The sequence below is a fragment of the Seriola aureovittata genome, chromosome 4 (assembly GCF_021018895.1).
Source record: "Seriola aureovittata isolate HTS-2021-v1 ecotype China chromosome 4, ASM2101889v1, whole genome shotgun sequence".
In the NCBI taxonomy this organism is placed as follows: Eukaryota; Metazoa; Chordata; class Actinopteri; order Carangiformes; family Carangidae; genus Seriola; species Seriola aureovittata.
This window is the reverse complement of record NC_079367.1, coordinates 31,078,809-31,105,971: the sequence shown is the minus strand read 5'-3', so window position 1 is coordinate 31,105,971 and position 27,163 is coordinate 31,078,809. Positions and strand designations below refer to the sequence as shown.

Here is a 27,163-nt window from a genome sequence, read left to right as displayed (position 1 = left end):
CCTTCAGCTGAAAAAATTAAACTACCAGATTCCCTTCTCTTGACTGAAGAGTCAGGACATAATGAAATAAATGATAACAAATAGATAATAACTTGTTTGATTGAAAGAAATTCAGCACTTTTATGCATTAAGCTGATTAGTCATTCATTAAGGGAATCAGTTAGTTGGTGCCATATTTATTGATTTAAAAAAGGCATTTAATACAATGAATCATAAGGTCCTCTTATCATATATCTGAATGGGTGCAGTACAGTGGCGGCTGCTGGTCTTATAATGAGGGGAAGCTCATTTTCGGCCTACATCATAAAATGTGTCCGTTTATTTATATGTAAATTCGCAGAGTGACAGAAGAGAGTCGCCAAACACAACGCTAGTCGTTTTTAACAAAGACAAAGTCGCTGAGGATCAGTAACGTCTCCAGATCAACTCCGAACAACGGAATTAAAAACTTGAAAACTGCTCCGGTGGATGCTTATACTTCAAGATCGCTGATTCGCTGATTTCGCTGTCAATCAAAAAGGGACTCAGCCTCAGACAGATCATCCAATCATCATGCAGAAGCCGAGCGTCCGGGCCAGCCCACTGTCCCATAGACCCCCAGAGACGCTGAGCGTCCGATGGGCGGGACAAAGCCCAGCATTTATCCAATGACCGTCTAGTTTCGCTGCAGTGGAACAACCCACTCTCTGCTTCCCCATTGAAGTCAGGAGACGCTCGGCGTCTACACTGTGTAAAGCTCTGTGGCGCTGCGGGGATGAATGGGAAGAAGTCGTGTCGGTTACCTGTGATAAGTAGCTGATTCTGAACAAAAGATGAACGTGTTCTAGCGCATATTTAGTCAATGAAATGTTCACACAACAGGACATATTTGACCACTTATTTTGTTGACATTTTAGGGGAAGCTGAGCTTCCCTTGCAGTCTTAGAGCAATCGCCACTGGTGCAGTACGTTATTTCATCATTTTGCTGTAGTACACTGATTTTCTCAATGTGTGGATTGCAGTAGTGGCAGTAGATGGTAGCCATAGCAGTTAACAGTTCTCTGCAACTACTTGGAATCACATAGACATGCTGAGTGCAGTGTAGCAGAAGCTTCTGCCATGATAACAAAACAGGACTAATAAGATGATCCTTCTGGATTTTACATCCTTTACTCATATCTATTCATGTCAAATTGTTAACCTTTTAAGTTCGTACAAAACCTTTAAAAGTCTCACTCTTTGACAACAGCTGAAACTCAATTGCAAGTGATTGCAGTGAAAAGTATTTTATAGTTGTAATGACTAGAAAGGTAGCAACTCTTAAACTAATGAACAGGTCTCTAAGAAAAGAGAGGAAGGACTATTAATGCTTGAATTTAAAACATGTTTCAATATATAGGCTATGAAAAAAAACTTTTCATGTAGGTTATTTTTTATTTTTTTTATTTTTATTTTTTCACAGAAGTTCAGATCATAGACTGGTTGAGATAAATTAATATGTAGTCCTCTTCCATTCGGTTACTCCAGTCCGTGGTTTATGGAGGTTTTTCTCCCTGATCCATTTCGGGGTTTTACTTCCGCCTTACTGCCCGACAGGAAGTTGGCTTGAAAACAAGGACAGAAACTGAATTTATCCCAAGATGGATTAAAATATAAAAGCGTTGTTATTGTTTTCAAGTCGCACATTCTACAGATGATGTCTAACACGGCCAGGAGCGGAGACATCATCCACCTGAACGTCGGAGGGAAGAGGTGAGAAGCCGGAGGATGTTTGGGGAGTGTCAGCTAACCCGGTTAGCCACCGGGAACACGGCTAATAGAGGGGCGTCTGTTATCGGACAGGTCCATGTCCAATCAGGTCATCCATGTTTTACACGAGGAACAACTGCAAAGTGTTTACAGCAAAGCCTTCAACATTTGGTTGTCTCTGTAATAAACAGCTAAACCCAAACAAACTCAACATTAGCTAACCACTGGTCGTGTCCAGCGGTTTATCAGTTCATTGTGATTTTCTCCAGCCCGATGCTTCATGTAATCGTTAACTGACTTTAGTCTCGTAATTATGCTTTTCGTAGCAAAAACGAATGGCAGAGAGTAAAATAACTTAACATAGACAGAGGAAAGTAAGAGTAAAATTACGTTAGGCTGAAATTTAAGTTAATGGAATACCTTGTGTCCGACAATGGAACAAGGGCAAACCAGCGTGAACATAAGGATGCTGACAGTTTAGACAAACAAACAATGAATTAAATTGTTTCGCGATGTTTAATTGGTGTTTCATACGCGAGAAACAAACAACATGGAGAAAATTGATAGATGGCTGTGTCCAACAATGGACCTCTTAGTATTCGCCTATGATAACATTACAGAAACATGATTTAGCATCTTGCGTATTTATCCTATCCCCAGGAGGAAAGAAAATTCAGTTCGCAAACTGATGTGAACAGTGTCTTACCTACCCTTGCATTGTGTACTGTGCAAAGGTTTTAGTCATTTAAAGTAAAGCGGGGAAGCTTTTTAAATCAGTAAAGAGTAAAAACCAAAGTCAGATCAGTTTGCTGTGACCCCTTTGCCTTTAGAACAGCTTCAGTTCTCCTCATTACACCTGCACATAGGTCTTCAGATACTTGGCAGGTAGTTTGTGTGGAAAGGTTTTTGATGTGGAAAGAAGTGGCTGCCACACAACCCCAAGCAGATTATTTTCCATCGCCACACTTAACAGCAGAGGGATGGAAACATGTAGGGATTCATGGGAATGAAATACAATAAAATTACAATGCAGTGGCAGAGATTATGGGATGAAGAACTTTCAATCAAGGCATTTATATTTGGTTCATCAAGAAGTTAGGGAAGGTGACATTAGACCTGGATTAGAAGGATGAGATGGGGGTATACAAAAGTACATTCATCTCTGAACCTCAAGGGAAAACACCCATACAGAAACCAAATGGAGACTATGGATCGTGCTGTTTTTGTTTGTTGGAAATAAGTAGTACACCAACAGTAGTACAACAGTAGGTGTGTTTGTTTGTTTCCAGGTTCAGCACCTCCCGACAGACCTTGACCTGGGTTCCTGACTCATTTTTCTCCAGGTGAAACACACACACGTAGCATATGCAGCCAACCGCTCGTAATTCCCAGAGCCAAATTGACAATATTATGTCCCCTTGCTAACTGGCAAACACAGCTGTAATTTAAAATGTAAAGTAAGGTCTTTGATGAATAAGAATGTTCTGCTGGTAATTTCAGCATAAAAATAACTGCATTTAAACTGTGCTTCAGCTTGAGGTCTTTACTTTTAACCAAGGATATCAAGCTCTGTGTTTGAGGAATAGTGTGTGAATAAGAAACAAAACACTACTAAGGTTAAATTTATTAACTTAATGGTCAATCAATCAATTGGTCAATCAAAAGAAAATTATTCAAATATGAGGATGTGCTGCTGTTTTTACCATGTATGAGAGTAGCTGAAACAAGCTAAACAAGTAATTTCAGGACATTGCTTTGGTCTCTGGGAAGTTATGATTGACATGTTTTTCTACTTCAAGATTGAACAAATAATCAACAAAATAATCAGCAGATTAATATATAATGAAAATAATCATCAGTTGCAGCCCACTCGGGTTATTTGGGCTTCATGCTCAAAGGTAGGTGTGCTTGCCCATAAAGAAGATGATTTTTACCTGGAGTCTGGGAGGGTGTTCTCCAGTGTCCAGTAAAATGTAAAATGTAAATGCCTGCTGTGTGTTTGTGCTGTTGACAGCTGGATCTTTGTGTTTTGTTTTTGTCTTCAGTCTGTTGAGTGGTCGGATCTCGACTCTGAAGGATGAAACCGGGGCTGTAAGTACAGTAGTTGTGTTTTCATTTGGTGACATAACGATCAAATCCTACTATTGTTATTATTATCATTACACTGGAGGGTAATGGAAGCTATGTGTGTTTATAATAACTGTTATGTGTGTGTGAATCTGCCTTTGTCCCTTCTCTTTAACCGTAGATCTTCATCGACAGGGATCCCTCTCTGTTTGCTCCCATCCTCAACTTCCTGCGGACCAAAGAGCTGCACCCCCGCTCCATCAACGTGCACATGCTCATGCACGAGGCCGAGTTTTATGGCATCACACCGCTGGGTGAGACACAGAGGACAGGAAAAAACTGCTGCATGGCAGTTAAGGGTTTACAGGATTTTTATATTAATGTGATACAGTAACTTGGTATTTAGGTATTTATTCATCATATTTACGTTTTATTTTCTATCAGGAAAAAGCATAATATTGTTAAAAAGAAAAACTGCTGTGGGCCGGACAGTGAGAATTAAATTAATTCCACTTTATTATATGAACTCTCTAACTGTCTTACTTCACAGTATTCTGCTGAGTAACAGCTGGTAGCAGTAACATGCCAAGAAAGACTGGAGACTAGAAAGAAGACTGTTAGCTAGCAAACATGGATGTCAACAATGCACAGTTTAAAGTATTTCAAAAATTTGCTTTGCAAATGTTTAACGAAGATGGAGCTGTATTCAACACAGGATTTAAATAGAAACATCTTTAATTTAAAAGAAAAGTCCACAGGGGAGCTTTAACGTCTCACCTTACCGCAGTGATGTAGAAGTGTAACATGTCTGCCCTGCCTCTGATTCTTAACTATTGCTCAGCTCTGTTCTCTGTTGTAACTTCTAATTAAATCACTGTGTCTGTAACAGTCCGTAAGCTGCAGCTGTGTGACGAGCTGGACCGATCTTCCTGTGGAAACGTGCTATTCAACGGCTATCTGCCTCCACCAGGTAAACTACCCTGTCCTCACAGCAAGCCTGATCCGCCAGAGAGGAGGAGTCAGAGAGGTGCGGCTTAGTTTGAAAACACTGGCTTTAATAAGTCTTACAAACTGAGGCAGGATGAAGCTGCTAATTGAAAACAGTCTGAGCCTCCTCTAGGAAACCAGCTTCTGCACCAGGCTAGAATTCCCTAATGGAGTTGTAGCTAATAAAACACCTTCCTGCACTGAGCTGAGAGCCACACTATCTTAGGGTCCCTGAATTATTTCTGTTGCACTCTCTGCTTCATTCCCCTCTGTGTCATCCCAGTGTACCCAGCGAAGCGCCGTAACCGTCACAGTGTGGCTGGGTCGCAGCTCATGGGAGGCCGAGTCATGCCTGTAGAGAGAGCACCGGTCAGACGAAGCAACACCATGCCCCCCAACCTAGGGAACTCCGGGATACTGGGCAGGGCCAGCACTGAAGAGAGGCCGTCTGGAGGTATACACACACACACACACCACACACACACACACACACACACACACACACACACACACACACACACAGACACACACACACAGACACACAGACTCTAGGATTGGAAAATATTAGCACATTTTAAGTGTTTTTTGAGGGAGGGCTTGAGACCAATATGGTGTTATGTTATCTGCGTGTGTGTGTGTGTGTTTGTGTGTAGGTCAGTCATCAGATTCTGGCATGGTTCGGATCATCTGTGGTCATCATAACTGGATCGCTGTGGCCTACGCGCAGTTTGTCGTCTGCTACAGGTAAACACTTTTATTACCAGCCATGACAGTGTGGCTAGTGTTGTTTTCACCTTGTATGTTTGTGTGTGTCATTGTGGCAAAATGTGGTCCTAGAGACACCTACTGTAGCAGGAGCTACCACAGATGTGGTTTTGAGAACTTTTTAATTTTTTTTTTGGGCCTTTATTGGCAGTAGAGAGAGACAGGGAATGGGGAGGCAGAGAGAGGGGGAATGACATGCAGCAAAGGGCTGTCCGATGCGGGACTCGAACCGGGGCCAAATGCACATGAGGCGGATGCTCAACCAACTGAGCTACTTGATGCCCCGGTTTTGATAACTTTGACAGTCACTTAACCTAGAGGTGTACAGTTCTGACCAAAATGAAGGTCGAGTTCGAAAAAGGGTGTGGTCTGACCCATTAGTGCTGAGTACTCATGTTAAATGGCTGCGTGGCTTGTGTGTGGCCGCTGTTGAATGTCTTGGTTTTCATTTCGGGGCACATGTTAACAGGTAGAGCAGACACTCTGCATGAGTGATCTAGTAATTTGCTGTCTCGCCTATTTTATCACGCTTTGAATATGCCATAGACATGAAAAAATGCATGTGTGTCTTTATATGTTTTTTGTTTTTAAAATGTATTAGTTGTTAATGTAGATTAGGATGATTTTAAAATTGAATTTTAAATGTCATTAAGTTGTCATCAGCTTCATATGTTTTCTCTGGGACACCGGTGTTACAGAGTCTGTGTCCAAAACTCTCAGGCAAAAAGGGCACCTCAGTTTTACATGTTGATTAAAGGGTCAGTTCACCCAAATCACAAGTTCATTCAGACTCTGGTGGAACAACATGTCTAGACTGAGATGGTTGCGGAGGCATGAAAAGCACCTGGATGAGGCTTGCACTCATCTTTAACCTCTGTGTCTCTGTCAGGGTGAAGGAGTCGACCGGGTGGCAGCAGGTCTTCACCTCTCCTCGCCTGGACTGGGTGATTGACAGGGTTGCACTCAATGCCAAGGTGATGGGTGGCTCGCTGGGAGACAATGACAAGATGGTGGCCGTTGCCTCTGTGACAGAGATCATCCTGTGGGCCATCTGTCCAGACGGCAATGGAAATGAAATAGGTATAAGTTGGGTTTTTTTTTTCATATTACAGAATAATGATTTACCTCAATGCTAATTATATATTTTGACAGCTTTCTTAAAGAGCAGGTAAAGGTCTAATTTGAACTAAGAATCTTCCTGAAGAGACAAATCTTGTTTACAAAGCTGTTGCAGCGACACAGAAAAATAATTAGCATCTGTCTTCTGCAGGTGTCTTCAGTCTGAACGTGCCAGTGGAGGCGCTCTTCTTCGTCGGTAACCAGCTGATCGCCACCAGCCACTCAGGGAAGGTTGGAGTGTGGAACGCCGTCACAAAACACTGGCAGGTGGGTGGAGCCACTCACTCACATCAAATAGTTTTGTTCAGTTTAGTTCAAGGTTCACTCTCATTGACAATAAACAGCACAGTGCAGAGGTTTTTTGAAGATGCATTCAAAAATGAAGCCATGAGTAGTTGAACTGTTCACTGTGTTCAGTGTCACAGCGTTGTGTTCTTTGTTGTCTTTGTGCAGAACCAGGACGTGGTTCCTATTAGCAGCTATGACACTGCAGGCTCCTTCCTCATCCTGGGCTGCAACAATGGATCCATCTACTACATAGGTAAGAAACTCTGCTGTGACTGCTTCCTGCTGAAGTGTGTGTGATACAGGAAGTACAGACGGTTCAGTATAAAGACTGTCTGACCTCAGCAGGGATAGACAGAGACAGACAGTCTTTATGGGTTTGTAGGATCTGTATGTTTGTTTACAACCGTTTGAGTCTTGTATCTGTCTGATGGTTTTCAGGAGTGTCCATCAGTCAATACACCACTTTAGTCCAAACTAAAATATCTCAACAACCATTGGATGGATTGCCATGAAATTTTGTTGTACAATTTTACAGAGCTGTAGGACAAATTCTTGGGCTGTACAACAGTTGATGGATTGTTATCGGTAAATTATATGAATAAAGATATGTTTGAATTGAGAATCACTGCTGTCTGTGATGCCCCTGTCTTGTTTGTTTTTTGTTTGTCAGATGTTCAGAAGTTTCCTCTGAGGATGAAGGATAACGATCTGCTTGTGACAGAGCTGTACAGAGACCCGACTGAGGATGCCATCACTGCTCTCAGTGTCTACCTCACTCCCAAAACAAGTATGGAACTTTGACACTGCTGCCGTTTGTTAACAACGCTGCTGCTTTTCTCATAATACTGTTCACAGCTGATCATTTCATCCAAATATTGATGAAATCGCAACATCCAGGTCGCAGGAGCTGTCTTTTTTTTAAATGGTAAAATGTGTCAACATACAGTACCATTCTAAATGAAGCAAACATGCCTTGGCCTACAGACCTTATCCTCCAGATGTACAGACTTCAGCAAAAATCACATCCTCTTTCTCGTGATTTCACGATTTCTTGAGAAAATGAAATAAAATAAAAAATAGCATTCCCACTGAAGTCATGACTCTTATCACAATTTCTGTCAAAGTAATGGCAAAATTATTATTATTATTTTTTTTATTTTTTTTTACAGTAGCCAGCACCTCCAACCTAGAAGTACAGGTTTCTATCTCTTTACAGCTTTAGCTCTATTTGGCTGTTTGACTACTGAAAGCTTTGTGTGACAGTCAGGTTCGCTCTGATTCATCTTCTATGGGATGCAAGTGATTTGCTCCCTGAGGCTCTATGTGTGATGTGTGTTCAAACACCACACGTATTTTTCTACACTCTGCAGCACACTGCAGCATCTTAAGGCACTTTAACTCTCCAGAAAATTGCCAAGTTTGACCACATAGACACCCCAGATCAAAACTCTCACTGTTTTCATCCAATTTGAGTCTGCAGGCTGCAACAGCACAAGGTCAAACATGCGGAACGCAGTGTAATAAATTTATCCTTCAGTTATTAACTCTAATGCACAAAGAAAATAAAATCAGTTTTAAAAACGTGGGAACACCGTGAAACTAATTTTGTTGAGGAGTTTCCTCTTATGTCTGATTAGTCTGTAAAACAGAAAACATAAGAAAATAAATAAATAAAAAACAAATACAATTACAATAATAATTAGCATTAGCATGACGATTGATGAAAATTGAGCCAGAATTAAACAAGTCTAACATGTTGTCAGTCTTTTCTTGTACCTGTATTGGATATTATGACACAATTGACTCTCTGATAATGTAAAATGATGAATCTAATGAGAAAATGTATTAGTAAATTTACTGGGAGAAAACTGGACGATTGACTCCCACACTCACCACTGATTCCATCTAATCAGGTGACAGTGGGAACTGGATTGAGATCGCGTATGGGACCAGCTCTGGAACAGTTCGAGTCATCGTTCAGCATCCAGAGACCGTTGGATCGGGGCCTCAGCTCTTCCAGACCTTCTCCGTCCACCGCAGCCCCGTTACTAAGATCATGCTGTCTGAGAAACACCTCATCTCAGGTCCGAGTCTGAGAAACCTAGCATGTAGATCCAGAGAATAACACATACTGACCCACTCGTCTGTCATTATCAGGGTTTGTCCTCCGTCCTGTCACTGATTCTCATGTTTGTCATCTTTCAGTTTGTGCAGACAACAACCACGTCCGGACGTGGACGGTTACCCGGTTCAGAGGGATGATCTCCACCCAGCCAGGATCCACGCCGCTCACCTCCTTCAAGATCCTGAGCCTGGACGATGTTGACGGACACGGAGGCTGCAGCGCCGGGACAGAGATAGGTAACACACACACACACATGCAACCACAGGGGTTAAAGGTCAAAGTTTTAAGTGTCATCCCAAATTATGTTAAAAGTTCCAGGTGACACTTTCTTCTGCTTTCATCATTTGTTTTGACGCATTGTTAAAAAAATCATCTGATTATATTTGGAGAACAAGACAGCAAAAATATTCCAAGTTCATCACTGGTCAAAACTGCATTTTTTATACAGTAGTGGGGTGTTGGGGAAATCTCCATAGTTATTTGTTTGTTGCTGAGCTGAATGGATGCCTTCAAAATCTGCTTGTTAGAAGTAAATGATCATATTTCTCCAACATTCTGCTGCAGTGAGTTTGAGTCATTTATTCTGACCTCTGACTTGTCCCAGACTTGTAGTACTAAAATGCTTGTAATGTGAATTACTCTCAGACCAAAAACTCAAAGGGGTGAATTAATGAATCATGTGATCTGACCCTTTTTCATCAGCTGCTCAGTCACTGTACTGCAGATTTTGTCCAGCAGAGGTCCCACTGGGAGTCTGAGTGAAGAAAAGAGTCCATTAAAATTCATGTGAGTGTTAGAGTTAGGATTTTTCACAGGGCTCAGATGGTAATTACTTCTGGTTTCAGGTCCGTATGGAGAGAGAGATGACCAGCAGGTCTTTATACAGAGAGTCGTACCCGACACTGATAAACTGTATGTCAGACTGTCGTCCAATGGAAAGAGGTGAGTGACACGTTAATCATGAGGTTCAGATTGTTCTGGCCTCATTTCCCATTTCACAGGCTCCTCATACAGATGTAACAGAATCTTTGGAGACACTATGTAACACCTGGATATGTGCCCCACACATGCACAGGAGGTCGAGACATAATACCAACAAAGTCTTCCTCTTCACCAAACTGATAAACAATTTAGTTGTTTTATGGCTAAAAAGAGGATGAAGAGGAAGTGATGTAGTACCAGGAAATCTGTGTCGTTCCCTCTCTTTTTAAGATTGTCTGTTTCTATCTCTGTGCTTTTCTATGTGTTTCTAAGAAAAAGTAGTTTTGCTCTGTAGGCCTATGAGTTGACACAAACTTAGTAACAACTGAGATTATCATTAAGTATTAATTTTACGTGAAATACCAATAAATACAGGCTTTTATATACATTTACATACACAAGCTGCTCTTACAAGACCAAAAATAGAAAAGAGCTTTGAATGAGCCGTGTGTGTGTGTGTGTGTGTGTGTGTGTGTGTGTGTGTGTGTGTGTGTGTGTGTGTCAGGGTGTGCGAGGTGCGCTCGGTCGACGGCACGTCCATCACGGCCTTCATGGTCCACGAGTGCGAGGGCTCAAGTCGCATCGGTTCTCGGCCACGGCGCTACCTGTTCAGTGGCCACAGCAATGGCAGCATCCAGATGTGGGACCTGACGACTGCCATGGAGATCGCCGGCAAGGTCGACATCAGAGGTCAGGCTCTTCTACTGTCACAACTTTAATGTTCAGTGATGTCACAACAGAGGACAGGTTTTAATGGTCAAACATGAACACAACAGCAGCGGACGATCAAGGAAATATGTTCTGTGATTGTGTGTGTGTGTGTGTATGTATATATATATATATTATATATATATATATATATACACACACACACAAAAAAAAAATAATATATATATATATATATGTGTGTGTGTGTGTGTGTGTAATTAACCCTCTGTGATTCCGTCAGTGAGTGATGTGATTGTTTGTCTCACAGCACTGGGCGGGCCCACCGAGGAGGAGCTGCTGGAGCTATTGGACCAGTGTGACCTGGCTCTGACCAGAACACCTGACAGTACACCTAGAGCCTCTACCTGCAGGTATACACACACACACACACAATTTATGGAAATCAAGTGCATCCTGTATTTATTTAAGGTAATCACATGAAACTTGTGCTACAGAAAATAGCACAAAAGATAATGGAATCTCATATACAGACAGTGGCCACATCAACCTGGGAAATAACCCGAACTGCAGACACCACAACTTCAAATTTCCTGGAAGCCCTGATTATCTATTCTATCAAGTCCCTCAGCAACATCTTTCCGAAACTGCACTACCTGTTCTCCGTCATTCAAGTCTGCCTTGTACCACCTACCTAGACTCTTTACAGATTTTTCCCTAATTAATGGAATTTCCTCTTCGTCTATTACAAACTTCCTATCACTTAACTTCCCTCTGCTTATTGAGATACTTCTAGACTTACTAGGCTTGATTTTCATACTAGCCCACTTTAAGTTTTTATTAAGTCTCTCAAGTACTTGTCATGTCATCCATGTAGGCCCTAATTGGTATAAGGCGCATCCCATCCTGCCGCCTCTCTCCACCTACGTAACATTAGCTTTAAGAGTTGGAATTTATACAGTATATCGCTTGAAACCTGTAGACTATCTTATACAGGTTTTTTATTTTTGGCTGGACCACCAGAGCAGGGCCAGCAGGGCTGTAAACAATGACTGACTGACTGAGTTGAGGTTCCTCATTTGCCATTGCTCTTTCAAGGTGGCGTTTACAGTCTGCAGTGTTGACAACTTAGAGCATTTGATGCTAGAGTTAAAGATTGTTTCATAAAAGCAATTAGTGACAAATCTGGAGACTGAAACCAGCTGACACTAGATACAGCGGCTCCTATACACTTCACACATTGACCATACACGGTCCAGACAGATACTAGGTTCTCACCTGGTCCTGTTACATGACCACAGTGTTTCTCAACACTTTTGCCCAGAATGTCCCACTTTTAAAGAACTTAACTCATATCTAACCTGCGTTTATCTCTCATAAAACATATTTACAGTTTTCAGCAAAGTGACTTCAGCAGCATCATTTCCTGAGTTTTGGTGTTGAAGTTACAAATGTCTGTTTTGGTTCCATTAACTTTTAACAGTCAGAAACTACATTATTATTAGTGTACATATTATATTTAGTTGCATATTTTAGTGTTTAGGTAACTTCATTATGACAATTATATTGTAATAATTACATAATGGATATCAAGTTTTCATCTAAATCATCATATTACATGAATGATATTTGTTTTTGTTGTTGACTCTGGTGACTTCCTGTCTTCCAGTCTGCACTCTCAGCTCAGTGATGGCTTCAGGGTGGAGCGTCTTCATTCTGCAGGAGGAGGACGAGGGACAGGAGTTTCGAGTTCGTCGGCTTCACTATACAGTAGTCTCCCCCGACAAGCTCCACCCCCAATGCCGCTCGCCAAACCTCTCCGAGACCCGAGCCTCTCAGCTGGGCCCGGAGCCGAACCACAGACCCCATCCGTCCCCAGCCCCGCCTACACCCACAGCTCCATCTCCAGCCCCAACCAGGCCGCCAGCCCCCGCCCCCACAGACACCTGGACCGGGACAGAGAGTGGGGGTCTGTCCGCAGAGGGAGCTTTGTGGAGCGCTGCCAGGAGCTCGCTAAGGGTTCAGAGGCAGCTGGAGGGTTTGGGGTCCTGGCGGGGTCGGAGGGCATCAGGCGGAGCCTAGCTGTGTGTAGCGAGTTAGAGGCCAGATTCAGCCACAGGACCCCCACCACTTTCTCTGTGTCACCCAGTGCTCGCCATTCACCTGGAACACCTTCATCACTGTCATCATCACCGTTATCTTCATCACAACGCAGGGCCACGCCCACTTCCCCAACAAGCCCCCCCCCCCCAGTTGTAAGCCCAACCTGGTCTCAGACCCCTGTCTCACCTCGCCACGGCGCTGCAGCATCTCCTGCTGATGTCCCGGCATCACCTGAGAGCCCCACGAGTCCAGATAGCCCCGCCACCGCCCCTTCCACCAGCCCCAAACCACACATGAATGAGACCAGCTTCTGATTGGCTGATCTGGCTGAGATTCAGAGGCTCAGAACAAATCAGAGGAAGACTGAGAAGCTTCAGTATTTCCTGTCAGAACAGACAGAGTTGGTCCTGAGAGCTGGAACCTTGTTTTCAGCAGGTTTGGATTTCTGTCGCATGTTGAGACCTGAAGCCGAAACAAGTGGCAGGTCTGAGTGAGTAGCCAATCACCTGTCAAGTAGTGTCGCCTTGGTTGCCACATGTGGGATGGCTGTTTCCAAGATTGAGACTAACGAAATAATGTCAGAAATGAATCTGAACCACCAAAAAAACGGCTAAACGTCTCTCTAACTGTTTAACTGAAGCTGCACTGATCAATATTTTTACATTATCAATAAATCAACTAACTCAGTTTAATGTTAAAGGGCTCACTCTTAGTTCTGAAGCCAGTAACCATTTGCTAAACCCCATCCCAGATATGTACAGATTATAGTAACGGTAACAAATTTACCATCAATTTTCACAGTAATTTATGAAACAGTGGATCATTGATTTCAGACATAAAGACACAAAAACAGCTTCTGACCTCCAGCTGACGATCAATGACATTAACACCTGAGATAACAACAGAAAAAAACTACAGAAATCAGTGTTGCGTGGCCAGATTAGACAGATTGAACCCACACCGTTTTATATAAAAAAAAAAAAAAAGAAAAATTACGAATGCATAGATAACGTTATATTAAACATTAAAAAAACATGTACGCTTTAACAGTCTGATATCACAGAGCTCTGACAGAAGGAAGAATTGAATAGGGAAAAAAAAGTTTCTACTTAAGTTGTGTTGGTCAACACTGATCAGTCCGTGTGTGTCGAGGCCCCTCTGTGTTAGTCACTCAGACCAGAGGAGGGGCTTTTTGTTGGTGGAAACCGAATGGTACGAAAAGGAAGTATCCCAGTTGGGTGGGAAGCTGTTGATTGTTCTCACCAGTTGATGATTCTGATTATTTCATGTAGGGGCAAATAAAGAAACAGTCCTGTTGTTGTCTCATGGGTTAGTTCTGGTTTTACTTTGTTTATTTTGGTGAAGTTTATGCTCCATTAACTACAACCGGGTGTGTGTTACATTAGGTCACAGGTACCAGGTTTGTCAAATGTTTCTGTCTTCATCCTGCATTAAAAGAAAAGTAAATCCATGATCGTCAGCCAGAAACAAGAAGCTGCTGTCGCCTCTTTGTGTCTGAAATCATAGATCCACTGTTTCAAAACTTTTGACTTGTGGTAAATCTCTGCTGTATGAGAACAGACACAGTCAGCGAGCAGCTGGTGAACATAGTGGAACATTCACCAGCTAAAAAAGATATTTCCCTCAGGAGCTGGTGGAGACCAAACACAGAGCTAAAAGAGAGGGAAATACAGATCCTGTTCTATATCTTCAGCTTGTTCCACTGCCCCTGACTGACAGACAGAAGTCGGTCTATCTTTGTTTCTGTAGCATTTTATAACCAACAGATGAGTCTTTCTAACCAGAATCTTCTATCTGTTCCTCTTCTGACTGTGATTTTAATTAAAAAAAAGTTTTTATAGAAGCTTTATATTTTAAATTTGTATGTATCCTGCATTTTGGTAGTTCAGCAAACTAAATTATAAATTCACACTGTGATGACAAAAAAAAAACAGGTATTCAGTCCATTCTTCACTGTCTGATGCTTTATTTTACAGCTCTGTATTTTCCTAATAATTAATCTTCTATTAATCACAGAGAAAAAAGGAAGAACTGCACCATCTAAACCCCAACAACATTGATTCAGTATTCTTTCATTATTTAAAATGTATTATTAACTCCTCCACTAATACTTTTCATATTCAGATTAATGAAATAATATATAATATAATCAACAAATAAATAATGATGTATTATTATTCATTAAGAAAAAACTTTATTGATCCTGGGAAGACATTCACAAATGACCCAGCAGAATAGAAAGTGATTTTGAAATCAGCTCAAATCCGTTAAAGTGATGAACAAATAATGAGTAATTTTGGTATATTAGTATTGTGTTGTATCTGCAATTAATAAGCATTATTCAAGTATTTCAATATTTAATTATTTCAATGCTAATGCTTTTGGGCTTTTCAGTAAAACTTTCAACACAGGACTTGTAACAGATATTTTGTACTCTGTTGTGTTAAAGTTTCCTCAGCAGGTTTAGAGAGGGTTAAATCTGTTACTGCTGTCGGAGGCCCTCAACCTCTAAACACACAGTGGGTCACTGCTGCAGGACGGCGGTCATAAGCTCAGACCGTCAGTGTTCACAAACACTGAAATCAATTCATCTTCTTTCATTTGTTAATCAATCCACCAGGTTTCTGCCTCTTGTCCTGTTCCATGTAATGTTAATTTAATTAATGAGATCATTAGTAAATATAGTGAGATGCAGCTGGGAAGGACAGAAAAATATATAATTCTAGGTCATATTGTCCATACTGGTTTTGCATCATACTTTCATAATTGTGAAACAGCTGTTAAATAACATTCTGTGTGATTAAGTTGGAGAACCTGCAGAGACCCTCAATTAGTTTGATGCTAGATTCATTCTTTCTTGGAAACTTCCAAAGAAATTATAGGGAGCTTATTAGGAAAATATGGAGCCTTAAAATTAAGTTTTCAGACTGTCCACATGTTATGTTTCTTCCACCGTCTTCCTGTTTTAATTTGAAGTACTTCCTGTTGAAACAGTCTGCTTCCATCCACTCCTCTCGTGAGTCCACCTCCTATAACGTTGACACTGGTTTTACCTCCTGTCCTGTTGTTTTCCTGTCTTACTGCTGAGAGTGATGTCTGACTGTTTCTCTAGTCTCCATGGGCTCATCTCAATTTAAACACACGTTCTCAGCATTAAACCCTAAGTTTGTCTGTTTATGCATCTAATGTTTGTTCTACAGCCTGTGATGTGAATGTTCAGAGCCACAGAGCTTTAAAAAATATTTGTTAAAATAGAAAATATAAAAAAATCAAGCAGTTGATCAGTTGTTTTAAAGCTCTAACTGACAGTGTTTCGTTATCTGTTAATCCTTAGGTCTGTAGAATTACAGAAAAGACTGAAAAATGTCTATTTCAGCTTCATGATGTCTTTCTTCAAAAGTCCAGACGGACTCAATTTACTGTGACATAAAACAGAAAAGCAGAAAATCCTCACACTGCAGAAGCTGAAACAAAGGCATGAGTAATAAGTTAAACAGTTATTTGATCATCAGAATAGATGCAGATAAACTTTCCCTTGTGATCATTTCAAAATGCAGCATCAGTCAGTCTCTCTGTGGCTCTGAGCTGTTCATCAATGCTCAGTTTGTTTCCTGCTCAGTGATTGAATTTCAGTTATGTAAACAGCTCATAGTGAATGTAGTGAGACAGTTGTTACAGCTGGTCTCAGATCAGCACTGTATGGAAAGCTGTGACAGATGCATCAGACAGTTTGTAACCATGTTTACTAACCAAACAAGTTTTTCTAACAGACTTTGTATAAAAAATTAAAAGCAGTGACTCAAGGAGATGTCATGGGAATGATTTGGAAATTAAAACACCATCATGTTTTACTCCAAAAGCATTTATTTCACTCTGTAAACTAGTTAACAGCAAAACATCTTCAGCTCACTGAATGAAACTAATCAGCAGCCGATAAAAAATCAATACTGATAGAAAATGTCTTTGTCACCTTTAAGGTAAACACAACATGATCCACACAAAAATATCTGTTTTCTTTTACAAAAATAGATCACAAATGTGAATTTTATGACATGACAAATTGTGTAGATGATGATGATGGTGAAGGTCTGGTTCCAGCTGTGAACAGATGTGGAGCAGTGTGTTCTGTCTCTGGTTGCTTGTGAGTTTTCTCTGGTCACATTTGTCATGACAGTAAAACACTTCAAATCACTGACCCCTGATCAGCAGTAAAGAACCGTGTCTGGTCCCTGAAGGTGGCATCTTTATTTTCCCAAACCAAAAATATGAGCTAAAGTGTAATGAAACTGTGGTCTAATGTAAGTCAGCAAGTCCAGCTAACTAACTTACTACCTAGTCCTTCATCTACCTGTAACATGAGGTGGAGCTGCAGGTCTGGTTCCTAACTGCTTCTGCATCAGTCTGACAAAAGTCTTCAGTCCAACGTTGATGGACCTGAGCAGACCTGGAGCTGGATTTGGTCTCAGAGTGAGGACAGGCAGGAAACGTTCAGGCTTTGGCGTCTAGCATCTCCAGCAGCAGTTTGTGGAGGGGGACGTGGCGGTGGCGGTGCAGGCGCAGCAGGGCCTTCACGGCTCGGTCGGCAGCCTGTCGCAGCAGGGGGAGGCTCATCAACAACCGGCCTGTCCGGTGCTGCTCCCTGCGGGACGACTCGTACTCCTGCAGGGCCTCGTGGAGCCCATCCTGAAACCTCTGCACCGATTCCAGACAGTCCACCGGGTCTGCGTCTGTCGGACAAGGAAGACAGAGGACGTTAGGAATTACATTTAAGCACCGAATTTAAACATCACTTTATTAGCTCAGAGCAGCAAACATTAGTTGATTAGAGAAAAATGTTCTGCAACTAGTTTGATAATCAAGTCATCAATAAAGTTTTTTTTTGTGCTTTTTTTGTCATGTATGAAAGTAAACTAAAGGTTTTGAAATGAGGAAAATGAATGACACAGTGAATTTACTTCCTGTAGTTACAGTATCACAGTAAAAGTACTTCCTGTAGTTACAGTGTCACAGTAAAACTACTTCCTGTAGTTACAGTCGCACAGTAAAAGTACTTAATTGTGCAGTATACTGTCTCCTGTGACTGATCACTGATCAGATCATTGATCCTGGGTCATTTTACTGTTCCAGCTACTTTAACTACATCCTATACCCTTAGATAGTTCAGTTCACTTGTTCCCAACCTTGGGGTTGATTTTTGTGAAATATTGTAGTTGTTCTTGTTTGGGCTAACAATTCAGTCTCAGTGTTTTAATGTGGTCTAATAGTTCACAAGCCAAAATGTTGGAAAACCACTGATTTCATTCATTTTAAAATAGTAGAGGTAGAAGTAGTAGTATAATCTTAATCTGGAAGTGCTGATGGCACTTAAATTTGAAATCACCACAAGTTTGTTTATATTGTAACTAAAAATTTACATCTATAAATAATTTCTAGCGCAATGAGAAACATCACATTTACTGGATTATACAGCTACACCTGAACTAATCCAGTCTGCATCTGATGCATGAAGAGGCACATAGAGGTCAGGAGACGGTCAAGTGGGAGATGGGAAGGTCAAGGTCAGCCACACACACACACACACACACACACACACACACACACACATTATCTTCTGTTGTGTGAAATATTGATGTTCAGGCTGTTAATGGGCTGAGCAGAAAAACTAAGACCCACATCAGGCTGAAATACATTAACACACACACACACACACACACACACACACACACTGTGTCTGTGTCCTCCAGCTGACACTTAACAGTTTATAGATCCAGAACTGAGTCTATCAATACAGTTTATTGATCCGAGGCTCAGACAGTGGGAAACTGACCAGACTTCAGATGGAAGGACCCACCACTGTCCCATCATGCACTGCTTCATCAGGGTTATTTAATACAGTCAGATGTTATTGATCAGCTGCTGTCCACCCACTGTTAGTATTGTTAGCATTATTAGCACTGTAAGCCACACAGTGAACATCTCCTACTAACAAGTAAAACATGGGTGACATGTTCCTTCATCACCGTGAACACACACACTGTAGTTTACTTTGATTCAGTCCTACACACTGTCCAGTTGCACCAAATGTTGATTAATCCGCCACAGCCAGTGGTCCTCAACAAATTCACTATTTCCTGCTGTTTGTTTGTTTTTTCACCTTTATTCAGAAAGCAACAGTGAGAGAGAGACAGGAAAGCCACGGAGAGATAGAGAGATAGAGAGAGCGGATGATGCGCAGCAAAGGGCCACAGGTTGGACCTGAACCCAGGCCACTGAGGCCAGCACCAAGTTAATCTTTATATGTGTGAGGTATTTCAAAGATTTCCATCTTCAGTAGGAACCAATGAGCTCAGAGCTGAGAGCCACAGACAGATGGGGGACGAACTGAATTAGAAAAAGAGAACAATACCAGAATCAGACAAGCCCCCACCCCCCACCCCACACACACACACGCACACACACACACACACACGCACACACACACACACACACACACACACACACACACACACACACACACACACACACACACACACACATACACACACACACCCCACCCCCCACCCGAAAAAGATGACACAACAGCAGTCCCCGTTTCCAAAACAAAAAAGTACATTTCTGGAACTAATCAATATCAATACTGCGAAGCATCAGCCCCCAGCCACTGATCAATATCAATAACCACTCCTCTGGGATCAATACGTTCAGACTCCCACCCCTCCAACCCCTCCCAAAAAACCCAACTTCTCCCCTCTTATAATTGTAAATCAATATCAGTGTTCATGCTGCTGTTTCTGTTTTTACACTGTGTCTGTGTGAATGTGTCTGGGGGGGGGGGGGGGGGGGGATCCCACCATATCACCAAAGATTTTTTTCCCATGAACTATTGCAGTAATATATTTTTCTTGATTTAGTTCTATTTCCTGTTGTTTATCTGTGATTTGATCCATGTCAGGGTGTCAGGGTATAGATACAGTATCTGTGTGGTTGACTGATGTATGGACAGATAATAATCTTGCTCAGAGAAGAATATTTAGGAGAAAGATGATATTTTCCCCCGTCCCCTCTCTCTCTCTCTTCATTTTTTATTTGGGCTCACCCACCCACCACTGGCCTCCCATGTGAAAACCTCTTGTTCACATTCTCATGTTAGATTTTAGCAATTTATTTGTGTGCGCGTGCATGTGTATGTGTGTACCAGAGTTGGCGAGAGCCATGGCCTTCAGCGTCACCACCTCCTCGGGGCTCAGGTTCATCACCTGGTATTTAGCCGTCAGGTGACGCAATGCCTCGTACAGGTCAGCCAATCCCGCAGCTCGACACTGGCCCTCGTCCAGCCGCAGGTTCCCAGCGAACACAAGCTCTTCCCCTGCCACGCCCTGCGAGCGCCAGGCCACACCTACCAACAGCGCCTCCATCCAACCACTCTGCAGCAGTGACATCTGATCAACCAATGAGAGCCCGGAAAAACCTGGGAGGGGTGGGACAGAGCAGGTGTCACTCCAGTGTCTGTCTCATAATTGTGAGAAAACAAGTATCACTGTATTCTGATTGTTACAAAATGGTACCATAGTATTTAGATAGAGTGACAAACGTTGACAGTTTCACGTCTCTTTGTGTCTTTGTGGTGTATTACTACAACAGTGACATAATAATAATAATAATAATAATATTGATAATAATAAAAAACATCCACTTCACTCAATGACATTAATATCTGTCTCAAACCAAGGAGGAAATAAAATGTCTCCTCAAATACTGATGAGGACCCCCTGAGGACCAAACAACCAGACTACTGCCCCCCAGCTGGTCAGAGTGAATGTGTTCCTTAGTGAGTACCTGGGATCTGTTTGGCCCAGCCAATCAGAACCAGCAGCTCCCGGTTCAGGAGGTCACAGAGGGTCAGCAGGGTCCGCAGGCTGCTGTCATTGGTCGAATCGTCCTGATTGGCAGCCAGGGGGGTGGGTTCTGTCAGCAGCAAATGGGAAATCACCTTGTTTCCTGAAAGACAGACAATAATTAAATAAACTATCCAGACTCCAGCATGAAGTTTGAATAAAATGAATGAACCTTGATTACTCACGGTTGCTGACGGGGTGACTGTACGGCCCTTTGGTGTATAAATTCAGTCCAGTCTCCACTCGCCTCTTGTACTTCTGCCGTCCTCCTCTGACCCGGTCCATACGAACACCTGAACCACAGAGAGGCTGTTTTACATTTTGTGTCTGTTTGTAGTCAGTTTATGTCTCTTTGTGGTTTTTTTGAATCTCTGTGGTAATTTTATGTCTCTTTTTATTCATTTTAAACTTTATTCTTGTGATTTCTGAGTCTCTTGGCAGTTCTTTTGATTCGCTCTATGGTCATTTTTTGTTTCTGTGGCTAAGAAATATGAACAGTTACTTCAAACATAGGTTCAACAACATTACAAAGGCTCATGGGAGGTGTCTCTGACCAATGTAACGTACCCTCCCTCATCATCCCAGCCTGGAGACACTTCTGGAAGCGGCAGGCCTGACAGGCTTTCCTCCTCCGCTTGGTGATCTCACACTCGTTCATCACAGGACAGCTGTACTCGATGTTGCCTAGGTGACCACAAACAACTTTATTTAGATAACTTAAAGTTATTACCAACTACAGGGCCTGGGCACATCTTTACATTAAACAGAGCACATATCACACACTATAATATACTATAATATAATTAATATAATAAATTCTAATAATAAATTCAAAACGTTTTTTTGTTTATTCCTTTGAAAACGTGTCATCTCAGTTTGACTATGGCTTGTGTTTCTCTTCTCTCTGTTCCTGTTGTCATCCTGTCTATTCTCACGGAAATCTATAAAAAAAAAGTCTGTCCAGTCCCCCACCCCAACCCCCCACCCAGTCCACCACCCTCCTCCCATCACTGGGGCTTAAACTGCAGCGTCCTGTTAAAAGGATATTGATGAGCAGTGAAAAGACTGGAAGCTGGTTCTCAGCTGACTGAGTTGATTGTGGGTTTACAAGTCCAGAACATGTTCACATGACAGAGGTGGAGTTGTGCAGTAAAATTCAAACTAGTACAATTATATACATATATATATATATATATATATATATATTATATATATATAATACAATTATATACATACATATATATATATATATATACACATATATATATATATATATATATATATATTATATATATATATATATATATATATATATATACACACACATATAAAGACTTAAAGGTGACACTAGGAATAATGAGGAACATAATCCAGCATCTGAAATGAAGTTCGAGAAATCAAAGTTAAAAATATGTAATGTATTTATGTATGTATGTACTATAAATTCAGTAGTTTTTTAAATTCTAACTTTAAAATTCAGTAGTGATTAAATTTCCCCGTTTTCACAATAAGGTGTTCAGTTGCTTGTAAAACTGTCATCACTTTGCTTCCATAGATCTGTTAAAAACAGATTCAACATGTGCTGATGACTGAACTGATCAGACACGACCAACCAATCAATCACTCAATCATGGACGCTGTTATCTGATCTGAATCCAGCTGAGGTGAGAAACAAGTGTGAGCTGATGATTTCACACACTAATCAATACAGTGGTTGTGCTGCTGAACTGATCAATTGATCAACTCTGCTCATTAATTCACTTATTAATTAACACACACACACACACACACACACCCTCACCTTGTATGGTCCTCTTGAAGAAAGCCTTGCAGGCCTCGCAGGACGCCACACCGTAGTGAAAACCAGAGGCAAAGTCTCCACACACCAGACACAGCCTCTTGGGCCCCACAGCACCTATCGGTGTCAGGTAGTCCCCCCTCAGGATGGAGTCCACCTGCAGACAGAAAACACACTGAAGCCTCCTCTGCTATATAGTATAATTATCAGTGGTGAAAGGTAACAAGTACATTTAGTTACAAGTTCTGCACTTGAATATAATTCTGATGTGTGTTTTCTGCTACTTTATCTTCCACTCCACCAAATTTCAGAGGAAAACATTGTACTTTTTACACCACTGCATTTATTTGAAAGTTGTAGTTACTTTCACATTAAAACTTCACATGGTAAATGAGTTTATGAAATATAACACATTGGTAACCACTGGATTTTAAATCCCTGACAAGAAATCAGTGTCTGGCTGTGTCTCCAAGTTTCAGATGTCTCAGTGTTTCCCCTTTAAAGTGCTCAAATGATTTAATATTATACACAAAAACATCAGGGAAAATAGACTGTGTATGAGGTCTTTGCTGAGTTGTTGTTGTCAGTTTCACTACAGAGACATTTAAACAGTTGTTCGAGGCCCAAAGAGAAAAAAAACAATTAAAAAAAATAAATAAATAAATAAAAAAAGGTTGGAGAAATTCACAGTTTGTGTATTAGACCTTTGTTTTTTTGGACTGTGGACTAAACTAAGGGGTGGTGACATAGTTTAAGCAGCTACACCTGCAGCTGCTACAACAGTAAAATGCTGCTGAAGCGTAAGTAACTCAGGATCAATGACCTGATAAAATATGATTCTTTTACACCAAAATCTGACATATTGTACGTCATCTGACAGTTTATTCATCAGCGCAGAAAATATTAATAAAACAAAGAATAATTCAGAAATATTCTTCACCTGTGCTGAAAACGAGTCGGTGTGCGACACTGTAAATCGCAGCGAAGCCTCTGACACAACAGCGCTGCCTCCGACGCTTCCGCCGCTGGAAGTAGATCCCGTCGGGGAGTCGGGTTCCGGCGCTCCGCAGAGGAGGCTGTAGGAGGAGGAGGAGGAGGAGGAGGCCGGGCTGGGGAGGAGGAAAGCCGGGTGTGAAGGAGTGAGCGTGGTGTCCAGAGGGAAGGAGGGACTGAGGGGGGAGGAGTGGAGGAAGGAGGCCGGAGACCGAGCTTCATCAGTGAGAGAGGAAGAGGAGGAGGAGGAAGAGGAGGAGGGGGAGGACTCCAGGAAGCTGAGGAGAAAGAAGTGTGAGATTTAACAGTTAAAACTGACTAAGCAGGAGCAGTGATGCAGAAATAAGACGAAGAAGAAAAAAATCTATTAAAACTTTCTTTAGAAACCGTTTTAATCAAAATTCACTCTCATTAAAAAGTTCCATCATAACAGAATCACAGTGCAGTATGTGTCATTTTCAATTTGATTTATCTTTTTTCTTTTTTTTAGTTTTTTTAGTTAAAATCTTCCTCTTTTTGTTTCTTGCTGTGCTACAGGAGCAGAAAGGGGGGATGTCTGTAACTCTGGACGATACTGATCCACTTGACTCAAACTGTTGAAACTTCATAAACCACCAAAACATATGAGTATTTCTGCACCAAGTAAAGGCATTGTCTTCTGTCAGTGACATAATGAAGCAGATTATGAACAGGAGGAACGATCACAGAGAGGACAAACTGAAAAACTGTGAATCTGTCCTTTAATATTCTCCTACAATTAAACATATCAATCATATCATATCAAGCATTCTGAACAGGATGTTAACATGGTGTATTGAGTTTAAACTGCAGATTTACACAGAATTTGTTTTTGTTGTTGCTGTCACTATGGACACATAAAAATCACTTTCATCAGGATTTGTGAGTAGATGAATGAAATGCCTGGTTGTGTATGTGCAGATGTACATTTATATGAATATTGTTTCCTCATACAAATGTCTGGGGTTCATAATCATGTGAAAAAACTGAGAAAATTCTCCATCAAATCAGTCTCACTATTTTTGTGCTGAAAGCTGTCAAACCTTTGAGAGAATTGACACTTGCCCGTTTCCTGTGTTTTTGACATTATTTGTAAGGTTTTGTTTCATCTGTATTATTTTTTAATGATTCATTTTCAAGGTTTTATCTCATAATAATTTAGTTTCTGCAGGTTCACCAAGTTAAATTTAAGACTTTTTTAGAGGATGAAATTTACAACCTGTTTCTCTGCCAAAGTGAAAACCGGTGAGGATGATGAGACCTGGAACTATTTACCAAGTTCATGAATCCATTGAAATTTGTGTCAGATGTGTCTCTGCAGTATTTATCAGTCATGTCTGAGAAGATCCTTTAACTCCAAATTGACCTGGATCAGCAGCAGGATATGATGAACTAATAACAGAAAACTCATTTATTTAAAAAACATATTTTGGAGATCATTTTTTCAGTTTCTGCTAAAATCAAAACTAAAGTTAGTGTCTGTGACTAACTAGAAAAAACATGTGAGACTTTTGCAAAAGAAATGAAAGACGAAGCCTTTTCTTTAGATAAATAAAATCGATGCTTTTTAAGACGTGAAGGAAGGCAGATCCTCCATTTACAGACAGTGTTTTTATTTTTGACTTGATTGATTGATTGTGTTACATTCATGTTTTTTATTTTTAATTTCATGGATCCTCAGGCTCCTGAGCTGCACACGTGTTTGTCTTTGACACATTGTTTGCTGTGACCTGCTTATCTGATTGGTTCTTATTTGTTTACTGAGCATGTGAGACCAAACCAGTTTCCCTTTAATGATTAATAAAGTGATGTAGTGTCTGTGTTATCTGATAACACGTCTGCCTTTATGTGTGTTCTGTTCTATGTCTCATATTGTTCTTTAATAAATAGAACAATATCTATTAATATAGAACATAATTAAAACAAGTGAATAAAGAGTGAGAATGAGTTTCTCACCGCTGTGGGCTGAGGAGTGGATAGTCATCAGTCAGACAGAAGTCCTTCAGCTCCATCCTTCTTCAGGACTTCAGACCTGCAGTAGCACCACCTCCAGAATCTGATAGATCCAACCAGAAAATAAAATGAGTCCTGAAAAGTCCTGAGTGCTGTGTTCACACACTCAGCTTTCAGTCAGTAAAACAAGGGTTTCTGATGGTACTTCAGGTCCAATGAAAAAGTGGAAAATCGTAATAAATAATCTTCCACACAGGTGAAAGGTTTCCTTGAATGCTTGCAGAGAGAAGAGGATGATGATGAAGATAATGATGATGAGTGTATAAACCTACATAAATATCTGAGCTCTGAGGTGTCTGAGCTGCTATTTATCTGTTCCTCATATCATCACAGAGGAGGGGAGGGGCAGGACCTGCAGGATGAGCCAATCAGCATCCAGCATCACTGGTCAAAACAGAGGATTGACTTCTTCTTTTATCATCCCTATTGATTTGAACAGTGACAGATGTAGGCCACGGCGGCCAGCCACTTTTCCTCTAGGCCTTTCAATACACATGAGGAAAAACACAAGTTTAATACAGAAAATACACAAAACTAAAGCTGTTTAGTGTGTGTGTGTGTGTGTGTGTGTGTGTGTATGTGTGAGTGTGTGAGTGTGAGTGTGTGCGTGTGTGTGTGTGTGTGTGTGTGTGTGTGTGTGTGTGTGTGTGTTTACAGCAAACAGAGAAGAATAGCTGAACAGCAGAGATCTGCTGACGTCACAGCATCAGCTCCTATAGAACAGACCTGAAACCACCTGCCAACAAATCAACTCATCTACTCAAATAAAACTGAATATAAACTATGATTATATTTAACTGACTGTTCACTGAATCCCTCCTCCAAACACAGAATTGTCCAGTCACAGCTTAGTAACAGTTAATCACAGCAGGTGTCCGTGTTTGTATTTGGAGCTGCAGCAACAACACTAACCTTCTTTATTTAGTTTAGTTTAAAACTAAAAACACATCACAGCTCTTTTTTTTTTTTTTTACTGGATCAGTTGAGAAACTCATCACCTGAGATTTAACTCATCAGTTACTATTGCTATATTGATATATACTTATACTTATATACTCTCATTTACTGACTTTGACAGAGTCATCCATGCTTTTATATCTTCCAGGCTCAACCACTGTAACTCCCTGTATTCTGCAACCGCTCGGCTCGGCTCGGCTCGGCTCGGCTCGGCTCCTGACTGGTTCCAAGGGAAACCAGTCACAGACCTTTTAACCCCCTACACTACATCCACGCCCCTCTGATGGTCAGACATGGGCCTCCTCTCTTTCCAATCGAACTAAACTTAAATGCAGAGATGACCGTGCTTTCTCAGTCATGGCCCCAGATTATGAAATACCCTGAAATACCCTGTAAATCAGATCTGCCCCATCCACCGACTCCTTCAAATCTCGGCTCAAAACATTTTTTTTCTCAACAGTGTTCAAGCCATCAGCTGTCACTCTTAGTTGGTCTGCTTGCTTGTTTTGTCGTGCTGTTTTATTATCTGTTGATGTTTTTATTTACTGTGTTTTTCTTGGTGTTGTACAGCACTTTGGTCAGCTGTTTTTTGTTTTTTTAAATGTGCTCTATAAATAAATTCAGAATATTCTGTTTGA

At 41.2% G+C, this 27,163-nt stretch overlaps 2 protein-coding genes across 2 annotated transcripts; one reads left to right on the top strand and one right to left on the bottom strand.

Annotated features, from left to right (window-relative positions):
* Positions 1 to 1,575: 1,575 nt before the first annotated feature.
* Positions 1,576 to 16,654, top strand: shkbp1 (SH3KBP1 binding protein 1). The gene is made up of 17 exons (XM_056374432.1): positions 1,576 to 1,732; positions 3,019 to 3,072; positions 3,775 to 3,820; positions 3,978 to 4,110; positions 4,686 to 4,766; positions 5,067 to 5,237; positions 5,437 to 5,527; positions 6,438 to 6,628; positions 6,819 to 6,934; positions 7,121 to 7,208; positions 7,626 to 7,742; positions 8,869 to 9,039; positions 9,161 to 9,316; positions 9,926 to 10,022; positions 10,567 to 10,751; positions 11,038 to 11,140; positions 12,397 to 16,654. Exons 1-17 carry the CDS (start codon positions 1,674 to 1,676, stop codon positions 13,142 to 13,144), a joined length of 2,607 nt encoding a protein of 868 aa, XP_056230407.1. The 5' UTR covers positions 1,576 to 1,673; the 3' UTR covers positions 13,145 to 16,654.
* Positions 16,655 to 16,697: 43 nt separating this feature from the next.
* esrrd (estrogen-related receptor delta) lies at positions 16,698 to 23,838 on the bottom strand (the record flags this gene model as incomplete). Its single annotated transcript, XM_056373168.1, has 7 exons — positions 16,698 to 17,578; positions 20,047 to 20,319; positions 20,688 to 20,849; positions 20,932 to 21,039; positions 21,314 to 21,430; positions 22,548 to 22,701; positions 23,485 to 23,838. Coding segments are annotated over 7 exons (1,407 nt in total), but the record flags the coding sequence as incomplete, so codon positions are not given.
* Between the last annotated feature and the right edge of the window lie 3,325 nt (positions 23,839 to 27,163).